Raw genomic sequence first — 15072 nt, 5'->3', positions numbered from 1 at the left:
ACCGCCACCCACCTCCGCCACCGCCGCCCCCCGTCTGCGCGGGCCGCCACCTCACCATTCTTCTTCGACTGTCGTTTTTCTTCTAGTAACATATATAATGTTATATTAATATACTTATTTAATATATTTAATATTATTATTTATTTAATATTTAATATTTTAAATATTATTACATGTTTTCAAAAATTAAACCACCAAACACAATTTCAGTTTTTTTAAAACTGAAAACAATTTCAGAATAAAACTACCAAACGTATTTTCAGAAATGATTCCAAAATGAAAATAAAAACGTTTTCATTTTCATTTTCGTACAGAAAACAAAAACGTTTTGAAACCAATTCCAAACGCACCCGAATATATTCTTCACAATATGGTGCGTCTTTCATATTAATATGAAGAAATAAAGGGTGTGTTTGGAATTAATTTAAAAATAATTTTATTTTTAATAAAGAGTAAAAATGAGATTGTTTTGAGAATTATTTTGAGAGTAATTTTGAAATTGTATTTGGTTGGATTTTTAAAAAATTGTTTTGAGTATAATAAAAAAATAAAATCGTGTTTATTAATTAATATATTATAATATTATTGATAAATACTAAAACATGAAAATAGAAAAGTGAAAACAATTTTCAACTGTTTTTTAATTCCTTCACAAAAATTATTTTTATTGTTTTCGTTTTTAAAACATTTGCTAAACAAACGTCGTTTCATTTTTATTTTAATTTTTTACTTCTTAAAATACGTGAAAACCGTTTTTAAAAACGGTTCTAAACACACGGTGTCTTTTCTCTTTCTTATAACTGGCTTTAAGGGTAAATATATATGTCAATGACTCGATGTGTCAAAAAGATCTAGAAACACATTTTGTTTGATAAACAGACACCCCAGCCTAGGTAATACTTCATATCTGACATTGGCAGTTTAGAAAATATAGACCTCGTCCTCATGGGGTGAACAAATGCGACATGTTTTATTTTGTAAAGCCAAATATATATATATATATATATATATATATTTCTCTACCAAATTGGCAAGTTTAGATTCGCAAAAAAATTGCGGCAGTTTAAATATTTGTCATATTTCCTATAAGCAAATTGTGAATGTTATAGACTTCAAAAGCACAACACCAACAATAAGGAGAATTCTGTATATTTCTTAGGAGATGTTTGGTAGAGGGATTCATTCTCTTATTTGAATTATGATTCATGATTTGTTACAGTATTTTCTCTCACAAAAAATTCACGTAAATCGAAAATAATTCGAATCACATGATTTGAATCCTCCAACTAAACGTCCTCTTAGTCATTCAACATTCATGCTCATAAAAACATCATGCGAATATACAGGTCTTACACTTGACTTGGCAACCTGAATTATCATATTTTGCTTATTACATTTTTCAGTTGTAATATGATTAGCCAAAAAGTTTGGAATGCAGAAATTTTCCTTCCAAATGCTGATCATGTCTAAATTGCTGCCAAACTGCATTAAGTGACGAAGCAGGAGCAGTTTACATGTGGTTTTCCATGCACTTTCTAATATAATGTCAATAGATGGATTGTTTTTGCAAACGGGAATATGTTTATTTTAACCATTATAGAGACTAACATAAGAATGATTTTACCTTTTTTAAAAAAAAAGATTGAGACTGTTCCTAAAATTAAAGGCTATTTTTTAGATTAACCCTTTTCAACAAGGCTATGAACATTATCATGACTATTTAATACGATGTAAACATTCTAATCCTCAAAAAAGCAGTTTAGTTAATAATGGACGTCAACTTATAAACGACAATTAAGATCTAAATTTTAAAAATTGAAAAGTTCAAAGTATAACTTACCAACTAACGAAAATTTGGGGGTACACGTATGTAAAAATTTTGAACAATTTTCATCTACTAATGGATTAGTGGATCATAATTGCAACATAGGTTAGCCATTGGCCCATTAGCTTAGCCATTCAACCATAATTGCAACATATTCATAAACAAGGTCAAATTAACTAAAATTGAAAATTTGAGACCAAGGTCTCGTTTCACTTCGTAAATTTAAATTTTTAATTCGAATTAAAATGTGATATTTTATAAGAGCTTTTCATTGTAACAAAAAAAATTAAAATGTGATATTTTTTAAAAATTTATTATAAAAACTTAAAATTAAAAATTCTGAAATGAACAAGGCACAACTTACTAAAATTGATAAGTTCAAGGTGCACCGCGCAATTACCCTCTTTTTTTTTTTGCCATTTTTTGAACTATTTTGAACTTGTCACCATTTTGGTTTCTAAACTTGAACAGTTCGAAACAGCAAAATGGCTTGAGCTTCACACACCAACCCACCAATGGCGGTTGCAAACTCCGTCTCCTTCTCCTTCCTCCGACCAACTATTACCAACTCCACGAAAAACCAACTCCTCCGATTCGCTCGTATTGCGACTCCATCAAAATCCGCAAAACTCACAAAGCGAAGAAACTCTCTGCGACCCAAAATCCTCAAAACCATAACCAAACCCTACAACCCAGCACCTCCCGAAAACCCACTCCCAGAGCTTCCTCCCCAGCAAAACGACGAGAGTTACGCGGCCGTTCCGTTGGAAAACGACAAAATCGAGGAATTTCAGTCGTCCGAGGTTCTTCATGCCGGCGTTGACGAATTTTCCGGGCGGTCTTTCGTGAGGTACGGCGTGTATTTGATTGGAGTTTTCGTGTTTCAGACCATTCTTTCTGTTTGGGTACTGGGAACTGCGAATTCCGAGGAAAAAGATGGGGATTTTGATAGTTTGGATAACGGGAAAGTTTTGCTGAATGGAAATGAGAAAATTTTGCGTTCGAACGTTGAATTGGAAGAGAAAATTGAAAAAATAAGAGCGATGGCGAGGAAAGCGCGAAAAGTTGAGAAGAATAAGGGTGAGAGTTTGAAGTCCGGTACTAAAATTGGGATTGAGAAAGAGATTGAAAAGCGATTATTGAAGTTGCAAAAAGGGTTGAATTCCACTAGGGAGAAGTTGCCAAGGTCATATGTGAATTATTTGAGCAAGTATGGGAAGGTTGAAGATGAGGTGACGAAGAAGAAGGCTGGTTTGGATGTGGGAAAGGAAAATGAGACTCTTATGTTTAAGAAGAAGCTTAAGTTTAGAAGCCCTTTGACCGAGCCGAGTAAGGGTCCAAAGGGGTTCGGAGATTCCGAAAAGCATAAGGTGTCAAAGGGGAAAATGAGTGGCTCAAAAGTATCAGAAGAAGAACTGAATGAAGAAATTCAGAAAGAGAGGGACTTGGAGGGTGGGAGAAGATTGGTGGTTCGAAAATTGAGAGTGTCACGGGATGATGGGAAGAATTTGGACAAAGGGATGAGAAGGGGAAATGATGGAAAGGAAGCGAGTCAGACAGGAAAATCGAGAAATGGTAATGTTACTAAATTATAAGATGAGTCATGATTTGTTGTTAGTCTTCTTTTGTATCAGTTATTTGCTCAAATACAATGTCTGCTTCTAATTTTTGTTGCCTTTCTTGTAGATTGTTTGTTTGATTATGGTTTTGTATGCTCGGTGTTTTTGAGTCTCTATGTATGCCATTTGATTGCTTTTAGAAGAGTTTGTCTAGGCACTTATAAGGGTCTCTTGTAGCAAATTAGCTTTACCTTAAGATCGATTAAAATGGAATTCAAGTTTGTATTTTCTTGTCTGAATGTAGTTTAAGATGTATGCTTATATCGATAGCAAACTGTAAGATCAAGGTAACAAATTTCTGGCCTTATAACTATGTTTTCCACTTTCAAATCCAAACACACACATATTTTCGTTTTTGAAGTTTCTTAATTATTGCAAGGTTCATTTATGCTACAAACAGTAGATTTTTTTTCCCCGCTAGAAAGCACAACTATGAGTTATTCCTTAAATTTTTAGGTGTTGTTCAGCAGAGTAGACCCGAAAACCCCTCAGTTGAAGTAGCAAATTTGACAACGTCAAGAGAGTTGGGAGTGGAAAATGACCGAAATTTTGAGATAGAAAACCGGGAAACTGTGGAAGAATCCAATGAGCATCCTGTCTTGAGTAGAAGTAGAAGCTCAAGACTCAAAGAAGCTGAAAAGAAACTAGCACCCAACAAAGTTCCCGAGAAGCAATCAAATGTTGAGGCTGATATGTGGTGGCTGAACCTACCTTATGTTCTAGTACGTGAAAGGACATTTTTATCAAGCTTTAAATTCTCATAGCATAACTAGTTTTCCGATATTAAATGGTGTTTCTGCTACTGTTTTTTCTCTACTTTAGACCATACAATTTTTGGCCTAACTTCTCACATGTTGAACTCAACAATGCATGTCTTGTCTTAGGTTGTTCTTATGCACCGAGGATCTGATCCTAAGGGAACTGGAGGACTTTATACCTTAAAGCTCGATACCGGAACTCATAAACAGAACGATTCTTCTTATACTGTTGCTTTTGAGGACCGTGGTGATGCCAATAACTTCTGTTTTCTATTGGAATCTTTTTTTGAAGATTTGGGTGATGTCAGGGCTGATATTGTTCCTCTATCAGTTAAAGTAAGTGCTCTAATCTATTCTCTACGACTTTAGATAAATTACACATGTTCTCTTACGTTTGTGTAAACATGTTTATACAAGGTGGCATATATGGTAATGAACCTATGAAAGTCTACAATTATTAGGCTGCAGCAAAGTTTGGTCTGCGGAATTAGTTGTCTAAAACAAAATACCTTTTGCAGGAACTTCATGCAGCACTAAATTCAAAGAAATGGAAGGTAATTGTTGTTAAGAAGGGTCAGCTTCAGTTGTATGTCGGGCAACCATTTGCTGATGTCGAGATGGCTTTGCACGCTTTGATTAAAGAAACTCAAAGTGCTCGGTAGGATGTGGAGGCAAAAAAAGCTTGATTTTTCTGTTTTAAAGAGTTTGCAGACCAATCAACATGTCATTGGTTTTAGAGATTGATCAGCGCTGATTGTTGATATTGAGATGGCGCTTTGCTCTTTGACTTCCCCTTTGCTCTCCTTTATTACAATTGAAGGGTTTGACTAGCAAGTCAGTCAGCAATGTGCTATTTCCTGCTAGTGGCTGGAATATGAAGATGGAACCGAGCGGCAAAGCTGCATGGGGGGATACAGCACAGGGATGCAACGGCCGAGAATGTCTGTTCTTTCTTCATTTGCTGATCTTCACAATTAGACAGAATGTCCCTGTCTTCTTATTATTATTAGATTTTTTCAATAGTTGGTTTTTTCCGGAATTCCAATTGTTCAATTATGAAAATACAGTAGCGAATATTCCTTGTACTAAATTCTAGCCAAATATGCCTGATATTTGGGTGTGCTGTCTGCTACGAACGAAGCTAAAAATCTTCTGGGTTTTGAGAACTGAAGAAGCAAATCATTAACCAAATCAATACCATATATATTCTATTATTTATCAATAACAAAACAGATTCTACAGCAAACAATATCATCTCAAACATAGTAGTTGTCACGTAAAAACAGCATTTACACGACACCAAGTAGTCTAAAATTTATTGAAGAGGGGGTTTTGGGCTACTTATTTAGCTGTTACACCAGTGTTATACTACGACAAACGACAATATCATCTCAAACATAGTAGTTGTCACGTAAAAACAACATTTACACGACACCAATAAGTCTAAAATTTATTGAAGAGGGGGTTTTGGGCTACTTATTTAGCTGTTACACCAGTGTTATACTACCACAAACTACCTTCTAGGACATTGTAAATTTGACCACAGACTGGAGATGGATAGGCGACAAGTTAGACTGGCAAAAGTCTTGCCATGCCTCCTGCTTCTGCTCTTCATTTTCTGTAAAGGCGTTGTGTACTGAAACCAGAACACTCCTTGCTGCGTCTCTTGCCTCGGGCAGTCTATCATTTAACGAACCCGCGGCCATTTGGACCAAGCTAACCAACCCATAATCTTTCATTCCTTCTAGCCCCTGAAAGTGGTCGAAAATGGTGAATAAACAAGATAGGACAAAAACATTTTGGTTTTTATTGAAAAAGCCTCGAGAGACGCTAGGCTACGGAGTAGTGTTTACCATCTTAGAGACGCAATTAGATATGGACACAGCAGCCTTGGCTCTGACTCTAGGATTAGCATGCTTAACATAGGCTCGGAGCTTTTGTAGAAGAGGCAAAGGAGTAAAAGACCCCACCATTGCGCTTAATGCCCTGTCCGCTTCTTCGCAGACAAACCGTTTGTCTTGCGAGGCTTTCAGCAGTAACTGCACCAGCTGCAAAAACAATTTTGACCAATTTTTTCAAAAACATAGCTAATCAATTTAGTTTAATTTATATCCAATTTTCAATAAATCTCTGAATACCCATTAAAAGATGAAACAATTTCTTTCTAGAACGGATTAGAATATAAGAACAAACCAAGTGATCAAGGGGCTCGGAGGTAGATGATTCGAGCAGCTTGTCGCCGAATGCATTAAAGATATCGGAGGAAGCCATGATAGAGGTCTTGCAAAGAGCACTTCTAGGGTTTTTCATTGCCTTAACCAGTACCAACATCACTTTCTCTCTGAAACATATCCATACACAATCCAATATTACAATTACAAAAACCCTAGCAAAATGGCCTTAAATCCAATTAATTGTTCATCCATTAGAGAAAACTCACAGCAAAGGAACCAGAAGATCAGAGTGATAGAGCGCGAAACGCCTCGCATCATTCAGTGACTCGCACACTTTAGTCCAATCCTTCGAATCAAATCCTTCGATCAAGCTCTGAAATTTGAAAAAAAAAAATTAGGGTAAGATCGAATCAAATTTCTCGGAAACACAAAAACAATCTAAAAAAAAAGAAAAAAAAAAAGAGAAACAAACTTGAATCTTGGAATCAGGATCTTGTATCGGCTGGAGGCTCTCGGAAGCGATGTAATCAACTGTCACATCGGCGTTTTCCGCCATTTTCGGAGCTTTGTTCTCGTCGATCGTGCAAAACTCCGGAGCTTTGTTCTCGTCGATCGTGCAAAACTCCGGCTGTTTCCGAACTTGAACTGCGACTTTCGCTTGCTTTTTGGGCCGCTCCAGCGCCGTCGTCGGGAGCGCGTTGTCAATGGGTCTCAAAGCCATCGCCATTGAAACAGAGAGATAAAAGAACAGATGAGATTTGGATTGAGAAAGTTAGGGTTTCGAAGTTCTGATAAGGAAATGGTGGAGAGTCTGATAAGATATGAGAATATTTAAATTTGGAAAAGGCGGTGTAAAGAAGGAAAGTGCCGTTGGGGCTTTTATGCTTTTGTAACGTCTACATTTTCTGAGGCGTCAATGGCCATTTGGACACGTGGCGATGATCGCGGCAATCCTGGTTTGTTAATGGGCTCTGCGTTACGATCCACACTCCCCAGCTATAGATGAACGGATTTGATCATAATCCTACCAAGTTCAAATACCTTTTTTTTTTTTTTTTTTTTTAAGAAGAATAAGAGCCCGTTTGATTCATATAGATTAGAATTATTTTTAATTTACGTGTATTTTTTATGAGAAAAAATACTGTAATAAATCATAAACTATGATTCAAATCAGAGAACGAATTCTCCAACCAAACGGGCTCACAAATATCTATTTTTTAGAATAACGATGCATTATTTTTTTGTTTGTTTTAGTAATGATGATATTCAATTTTGATTCCATTATTTGTTTTAGTAAATAACAATGCGTTTTTTTATAAATTTAAATTACTGTTTAATTTTTTTTACTATTTTCTTTTATAAAATTTAAATTTAAATTTTTGTTTAAATTTATAAACTAAAGGGCCTCTGTAAATCGTAAATTCTGTCGTTGATTTTCATTTATCGTCGTTTTATTCCTTTTGTTTTCTTTTATTGTTGTTTTCTGGTCTTGTCGTTTTTCATGTGTTGCCATTTTTTATTTGTCGTTTTCAATCCTGCTGTCAGTTTGAGTTTGCATATGTTCTTAAAAACGACATATTGTGTTTTGAGAAAGCCACAGGTAAAATATTGTCGTTTATAATCTTCTGTTGTGGATTTTTATTTATCGTCGTTTTATTCCTTTTGTTTTATTTTCTCGTCTTGTCGTTTTTATGTGTTGTCGTTGTTCTATATTGACGTTTTCAATTCTGCCGTCACCTTTGCACCTTTGCTTTAGCTGCAGTTTCAGTTCCTAAAATGTCATAATAATAAAATTATATCACTAAATTTGTCCTCCTTACTTTTTCTAGAAACTATCTTTTCTTTGATATCATCAACGAAAGAAATATATACGTTTATGTGTGTGTGTATATATATGTGTGTGTTGTGTAAATGGATTTTGAAGAAATGGGCTTTGCAACATTTTTCCACAATTTATGTTCATTTGCATAAATATTTGTAACACCCTAAGGAATTAAACGAGATTAATTAAAGTAATTAAGATTTATTAGTGTGTTTAATCTGATTTAATTAATTAATTATTGTTTATTAAATATTTCTGAGGGATTTAAATGTTTTCAGTATTTATATTTTCACTCCATAAGTGTATGGATACATTTTCTAGACTGTCTCTCCTTTTTCTTTTTCTTTTTCTTTTCTTTTTACTTCTTTTTTTTCCTTCCCGTGCACTCTCTTTCTCTCCTTCATTGTCGTTTACTCTCTCTCTCGTTCACTTTCTCTCTCCTGTTCAAATCTTTGCCAAATCAACCGGATTTCGAACCAAAGAAGGATTTCAATAAGTTTTTAACGTCAAGAAAAAGATTTGAGGTAAGATTTCTGAAAAACTTCTCTTGAATCTCGGATTTGTCTATTAGAAAAAACCTATTTTTGTTCAAAATGGATTTTGAGTAAAATTATGGTAGAAATTGGAGATTTTTGGTTCTATGGACTTGATTCAGTAACTAGAACATGGATTTGGTTGTTTCCCCTTGAAATATTTCAGATTTGAACTCGGATTTGTAGATTTTGTGCTGATTTTCTTCGGATCGGCCATGTTGGCCATCTTGCATTGCTCCCACAGGTCGACCGGTTCCTTCTCCACTGGCCGACCGGTGGAGAGTAACCCCTCTATCACCGGTCGGCCAGTGTACACGGGGTTTGACCCTGTTTTGTTTAAAAATCCCGTTTTGACCTCAGTTTTTGAGGAGAACCCAAATTAGCTTCATTTGGGGACCTAACATAGATGGATTAGCATCTTTAATCCATGTTTTGAAATTAAAACCCTTGGAATGATGATTTGAAACATGGAATGATTTATGAAACTTGTGATTGGATTAAGGCACACTAATAGGAAATCAAGGTATATAATTGATATTGAATTGCTTTAGGAATGAAAATTGAATCCTAAAGCGCTATTTTGTATCAATGATAGTTGAGGAATCAAACCGAAGGCTTCGAGGAAACGAAGGCTAGGAAAGCGCAACACTAACCACAGGTTTGATGCTTAAGAGGTAGGATTCCTTATCCCTTTCTTTGATAGCCTATTTTCAAAAGAGTTTTGGCCTTACAAATGTTTTAAAGAAATGACATGTTTGTGAAAGAAGAGCATTTTAAAGACAATAGCTTGATTTTAGCTATTAGATTCATAATGAACTATTTCAGAAAGTTTAATGAATGATTTCTTAAGACAATAGATCTTGCGAATCGGTAAACCGGCTGATGGCCTAGATAGGATATGGAGAGTGTATCCTTGGGGGCAGAACCCGAAACCCGGACTGGCCCACTACGGTGGTGATAAGGCTCATGCTTGTGGTTGTGTAAGTAATATATCATAGGATAAATTACTTACTGATGCCTGTAATACAAAATTTCCAGTTTATATTTCCTTTTAGAAAAGGATGTGAGATTCCAGTTGTTGTGTTAGAATTGAATATCTATATTTATTTATTTATATATTTTTTCACTTGTTCATTAATTTATTTACTTGTTTATAAAAGTTATTTGAAAAAATACATCTTACTAGGCCTTTCGCTCATGTTTTATTTGTTTTATAAATAATAAGCCCCTCCCAAGCAACGCTAGAAGCAGCGCTGAGTAGCTCAGATAGTGTTCCTTATCCTGGTGTACAAATGTAAGAATTGTAAATTCTGTAAACTCTGAATCCTTAGATTTATAGACTGTGGTTGATGTCTGTAAATGTTATTTACATGTTCATGTATGTATAATACTGTATATCATGTTGGTGAAGCCCTGAATGATGCCAGAGGCTCAAGTTTTAAACCTCTTATAATCAGAAAGTGCGGAAGACCCCGTAACTTTCTTGTCATTTAATTTCAGTTAAATGTCAGGCTCGTTTGAGAATTTTCTTAATGTTTTACTTTTAATTTTGATTATTATATTTTCAAAGGTTTAATTACGTTTAATTTCTAAACGAGTTTTCACGTCACTAACTCTGGCTTCGGGACGTGACAATATTATATTAGGTTTTAAGAAGAAAAATCACATGAAAATCCTTAAAATACTATTGGCCTATAATATAAAACATTTCCGTGCAATTATGTAGCAAAATTTAGAAAAAAATCATTTTATTAACTTTTTATAATATAAATATAACACGATTTGTCTCCACAACAATTTAAAATTATCATTTATCAATAATTTAAACACAACTCTAACTAAAGCAACAACACTTTTAAAATCTAATTTATCAAACGCCTTAACTGCTTTTTATTAGAGCCCGTTTAGTTTGCTGATTCGAGTTGTTAATTTGAATTGAAATGTGACTTTATGTGATAATTTTTTACTATAGCAAAAAAAGTTAGATGTGATTATTTCTGAGAGCTTTTTACTGTAACAAAATTAGAATTCTAAACTCAAATCGGTAAAATGAACGAGGCCTTAGAGTTGATTTTTCACCCAGCAATTATTGTAAAGGAAACGACATCAGATGTGAACTTCATGGCAAATTTAAATCTCGTTGGGAAAAAAAAAATTAAAATAATAAGAGTCAAGCCTAACGACATGTCATATTCTAGAAAACGACATTATTTGCTCGCCACCAGCACTCTAATAGAATCGACATGTCGTTTCACGACATGCACACTTTTTCTGGATAAATAATCCAATATTGATTTTCCAGAAAAAAAAAAGATTTTGAAAAGCAAACATTAATTAATAACAAATAATGAGATTTATTCTAAGATAAAAACTAATTGCATGTATTTAATATTTATTTGAATATAACACCTACAAAAATCTCTTATACAGAGAGTAGATCTAAAAATAATAATAATAAAAAAGAAAATCTTTGCTGGTGTCTTCAGTCTGATTCTCCCTTCTCTGTTCAAACAGATTCCTACTCTGAAATATTGAAATTAACTTGTTTCCTTTTTTTTCCCTTTTTTTTTTTCAGGCATTTAGAAAATGCTTGGCATCTTTTAGATGCAAATACGTAAAAAATAAAAGAACACGAAAAAAAACTTGCTTCTCCAAGTAGTACAATGATTTGGCCTCAATATGATTAAATAAAATCTCTCCAGGATTATAATTGCTTCTCCAACCCTTGTATAGAAACAATATTTAAGCTACAACAGTTCCTCCAAATCTATGCTAGAAAACGACAACATTACCATGACCTTGAAGCATGTTGAGACTTCGTCGTTTCCTTCAAGACAGCACCCACAATTGCTGCCTGCTCAAGGCATTCATCCTTGTGCAATGCATCCAAGAGCACAACACAAGTCTTGCTATGAATCCTGAACCCTTTCAATCGAGTTTCCTCGAAAAGCGCATACGCGTCTATCGCCCTATTCGTGATGCTCAACCCTTCTATCATGGCATTGTAGCTAGCCGAATCGGGAGTTCCACCACTCGCCTTGAACCTCTCGAAAAGCCTATTCGCCTCCACTATGTTCCCGGCCTTTGCTAGTCCCGATATCATGGTGGTGTAGGTGATTGCATTCGGTTTCAACCCAAGTTTCTGCATCTCTTGCCAGTACACGAAAGCCTTGTTGAATTTCCTAACTCTACAAAATCCATTTATCAGGATGCTATAAGTTACATGGTTTGGAGCACAATTCAAGTCCTTCATCGACTGAAAGCACACGAGGGCCTCGTCGATCTCATCAGCTTTCACGAGGGCGTCGAGCAAGCAATTCCATGTGTATACGTTGGGGGTCAAACCTTTCTGCATCAACTCTTCCATTATTAAGTAGGCTTCATCAACTCTACCCACCTTCCCAAACCCATCAATCAGACTACTGTAGATGACTAAATTCAACTCTATACCCTTTGACTTTGCTTCTTCAAAAAGCATGTAAGCTTCATCAAGCCTATCAATCTTGGCAAGCCCATCAATGACAAAACCGTAGGTAACGACAGTTGGTTGGTGACCCTTTATCTTCATTTCCTCAAGAAGCTGGTACGCTCTGTTCACCTTGCCCGATTTGCAGAATCCATCGATAACAGTGTTGTAAGCGCGGGTATCCAAAACACATCCTTGCTCCTTCATTGCATAAAACAACTCATAGGTCTCATGTGCAAAGCCAGCTTTTACAAGGCCATGGATTAGGATCGAAAAGCTCCTCACGTCGGGGTTGAATCCTTGAGCCTTAATTTCCTTAAACAAAGCTTTACCCTTCTCGATTTCACCGGCTTTGAAAACACAATCCATATAGGTATTAAGGAGCATCAAATCAGCGGGACAACCCCGGCGCACCATTTCCTTGTATATTTTGTGACCATCCTCTTTCCTGCCCCACTTGAAAAAGTTCCTAATGAGGGATGTATACAAAACAACAGTTGGAACCCGATCAGTGTCCAACATCTTTTCGTAAAGCCTGTAGGCATCATCCACTCTTCCTTGTTTGCCGAGGCCATCAATAAGAGAACAAAATGTAATCTCATCCGGGGTGCAAACTTTGTGATCTATCCCGTCGAATATTGAACAAGCTGCATCAATCTTCTGAGCTTTACAAAGTCGATCGATCATTATGTTTGTAGTCATAACATTAGGATACAGACCGGCTTCTTTCATGGCATCCCGAATCCACAAAGCATCCTCGAGCTTTCCCTCTCTGCAAAGCATGTCTATTAGAATGTTATAAGTTGGAAGATTGGGCACTGCATCTTTCTTCATCTCCTAAAAAATCCTTAATGCTTCATCTACTCTTCCCTTTCTCCCTAGACCGGTGAGAATGCAATTATATGCGATCACACTTGGAATGCAGCCCTTTCTTTTTTGCCTCTTTAGTAAGCTGTAAGCTTCATCAAATTTTCCGGCTGAACTATAGCCCATGATCATGGTGTTGTATGCATACGCACACGGTACTATCCTGTTAAGGTCCATCTGTTCAAATAAATCAACGGCTTCATTAAATTTGCCAGCTTTGCAAAGAACTCCTATCATGCTGGTATACGTAACGTCATCAGGCCTTAACCCGTGTGCCTGCATCTCATGAAAAAATTTCCAGGCCATATCCACCTTACCAACCTTACCAAAACAATCTATACAGACATTATAAAGAACAATATCCGCATCAAGCGAGTTGCTCTTCATTTCATCCAACAAGGACAGGGCGGCATCGACCCTTCCTTCTCTGGCAAAGACACGAATTACAGTTGTAAATAGGTGCACACTTACTTCATAACCTAGCTTTTGCATCTCATGAAAGAGAGTGAGCATGAGATCAGCTTTATGAGCTGCGGATAGAGCGCCAATCAAAGTCGTGTAAGCCGAAAATGCCGGGCGGAATTTGAACCTCCTCATGGTCTGTATTAGATCAAAAGCTTCTCTCAGTTTCTGTGACTTGACACAGCTTAAAACTAACTCAAGACTAGCATAATTCAACGGGCCAATTCCCGCTACACTCATCTCTTCCAAAATCTGCTCCAACCAATTGAAATTTCTACTCCTAGCCATGACCATCAGAAGCGAATTGTATGCTTCCGGACAATGTGCTTCGTCAATTTGTCTCTCCGACCAACGAAAATAGTTCACGGCTAGATTTACATCCTTAAGTCTCCTCAAGACTCGAATGATGGATTCAGGTTGAGGTTTCCCACAATTCACCAACAGAGAATTCTCAAGAGAAGGTCCCCAGGGACCACTCTCCAATATCTGGCATATCTCATCAACTCCTTGTCTTGTCCCTTCAGCTTTCACCGAATTTTCGGGCACATCCCCATCCACAAAGGGAACAACTTTCCCTTCAGATTCTGAAAACGATCCATTCGACGAGAATGGTCTAGAAAAATCATAGATTTTACGGTACTTGAAATCAAAACGATGTATAATTCCTGCAGTAAAAATAAAATTATGCAAATGGTCATAGAATCTTTTTGTAAGTGAAAAAATGGCAATAGACAAGAACATTATCAGTTCAAATTAATTTACCACGATTTCTTAAGAACATCTTCATGTATGCACGTCCAAGCTATACCATCATAAGTGAAAGTTTACTTCACAAATGCTTGTCCCCAGAGAACAAAAATAAATAGTTCTGAAAGGCAAAAAAAAAAAAAAAAGTAAAAATCCGAGTTAGACCTTTAAACAAACACATAGAGGGCTATAAAAGAAGCTTTCTTCAAATATTCAAGCACAAGACTTCTCTAAAACCGAATATCTACAAAGCTAATTCAATCAGCTTTCCATGAGTTCATAAAACTATATAATACGTCGTTTTGAATGGCATTCAATGCTTTATATATATATATATATATTTATATATTTACATGTATGTATGTATGTATGTATACTTGAATTATAAGAGTGGAAATTTTGAAACTTTTTAAGCTAACATTCAACATTAATATAGGAAAAAGAAAGTTTGATAACAAAGAACCCAGCTAAAACAATAACTAAGGCTCAAACTTGTTCGATTTCTATGATAAAAGTTTAAATCTTTGCAATTGAAAATCGCAGAAACAATAACAAATGCACCAGAAACAAAATAAAAAATCATTACTTTCATCAAAATTTCAAGTTTTTTCACAAAAGTAATCGGATTATAAATACAAAAAAAAAATAATAATAATAAACGCGTAAATTCCCGTACATTTTATATGATCTTTCACACAGAGAAGTGGACTTACAAGCAAAACACAGAGAGGTAAGGTAAAGTAAAAGGAGAAGAAAGAGGGGAAAAAAAAAAAAAAGAACATTATTGAAACGACATGTC

The 15072-nt window shown here is 35.6% G+C and overlaps 3 protein-coding genes across 4 annotated transcripts; 1 reads left to right on the top strand and 2 right to left on the bottom strand.

The window, feature by feature from the left end:
- The first annotated feature begins 2279 nt into the window (after nt 1–2279).
- On the top strand, nt 2280–5303 carry LOC21406280. The gene is made up of 4 exons (XM_010099971.2): nt 2280–3400; nt 3901–4166; nt 4329–4538; nt 4721–5303. The coding sequence occupies exons 1-4, from the start codon at nt 2341–2343 to the stop codon at nt 4862–4864; spliced, it is 1680 nt and encodes a 559-aa protein (XP_010098273.1). The 5' UTR covers nt 2280–2340; the 3' UTR covers nt 4865–5303.
- A 137-nt stretch (nt 5304–5440) lies between these two features.
- On the bottom strand, nt 5441–7254 carry LOC21406279 (TOG array regulator of axonemal microtubules protein 1). Of its 2 annotated transcripts, XM_024166837.1 has the most exons (6): nt 6849–7254; nt 6643–6749; nt 6396–6543; nt 6056–6250; nt 5696–5953; nt 5441–5560 (listed from the first exon to the last, which is right to left on the bottom strand). In XM_024166837.1, exons 1-5 carry the CDS (start codon nt 7101–7103, stop codon nt 5723–5725), a joined length of 936 nt encoding a protein of 311 aa, XP_024022605.1. In that variant the 5' UTR covers nt 7104–7254; the 3' UTR covers nt 5441–5560; nt 5696–5722. The 2 variants fall into 2 exon arrangements, with proteins under 2 accessions (XP_024022605.1, XP_010098272.1); XM_010099970.2 differs by having other exon boundaries at nt 5476–5953; nt 6849–7252.
- Nucleotides 7255–11236: 3982 nt separating this feature from the next.
- Nucleotides 11237–15008, bottom strand: LOC21406277 (pentatricopeptide repeat-containing protein At3g06920). The gene is given in 3 exon segments (XM_024166866.1): nt 11237–14191; nt 14289–14394; nt 14987–15008. Coding segments are annotated over 2 exon segments (2697 nt in total). The 5' UTR covers nt 14314–14394; nt 14987–15008; the 3' UTR covers nt 11237–11519.
- Nucleotides 15009–15072: the final 64 nt, after the last annotated feature.

Source organism: Morus notabilis, unplaced genomic scaffold, assembly GCF_000414095.1.
Source record: "Morus notabilis unplaced genomic scaffold, ASM41409v2 Scaffold156, whole genome shotgun sequence".
In the NCBI taxonomy this organism is placed as follows: domain Eukaryota; kingdom Viridiplantae; phylum Streptophyta; class Magnoliopsida; order Rosales; family Moraceae; genus Morus; species Morus notabilis.
The sequence above is the reverse complement of the archived record's forward strand: the minus strand, read 5'-3'. Positions and strand labels throughout refer to the sequence as shown.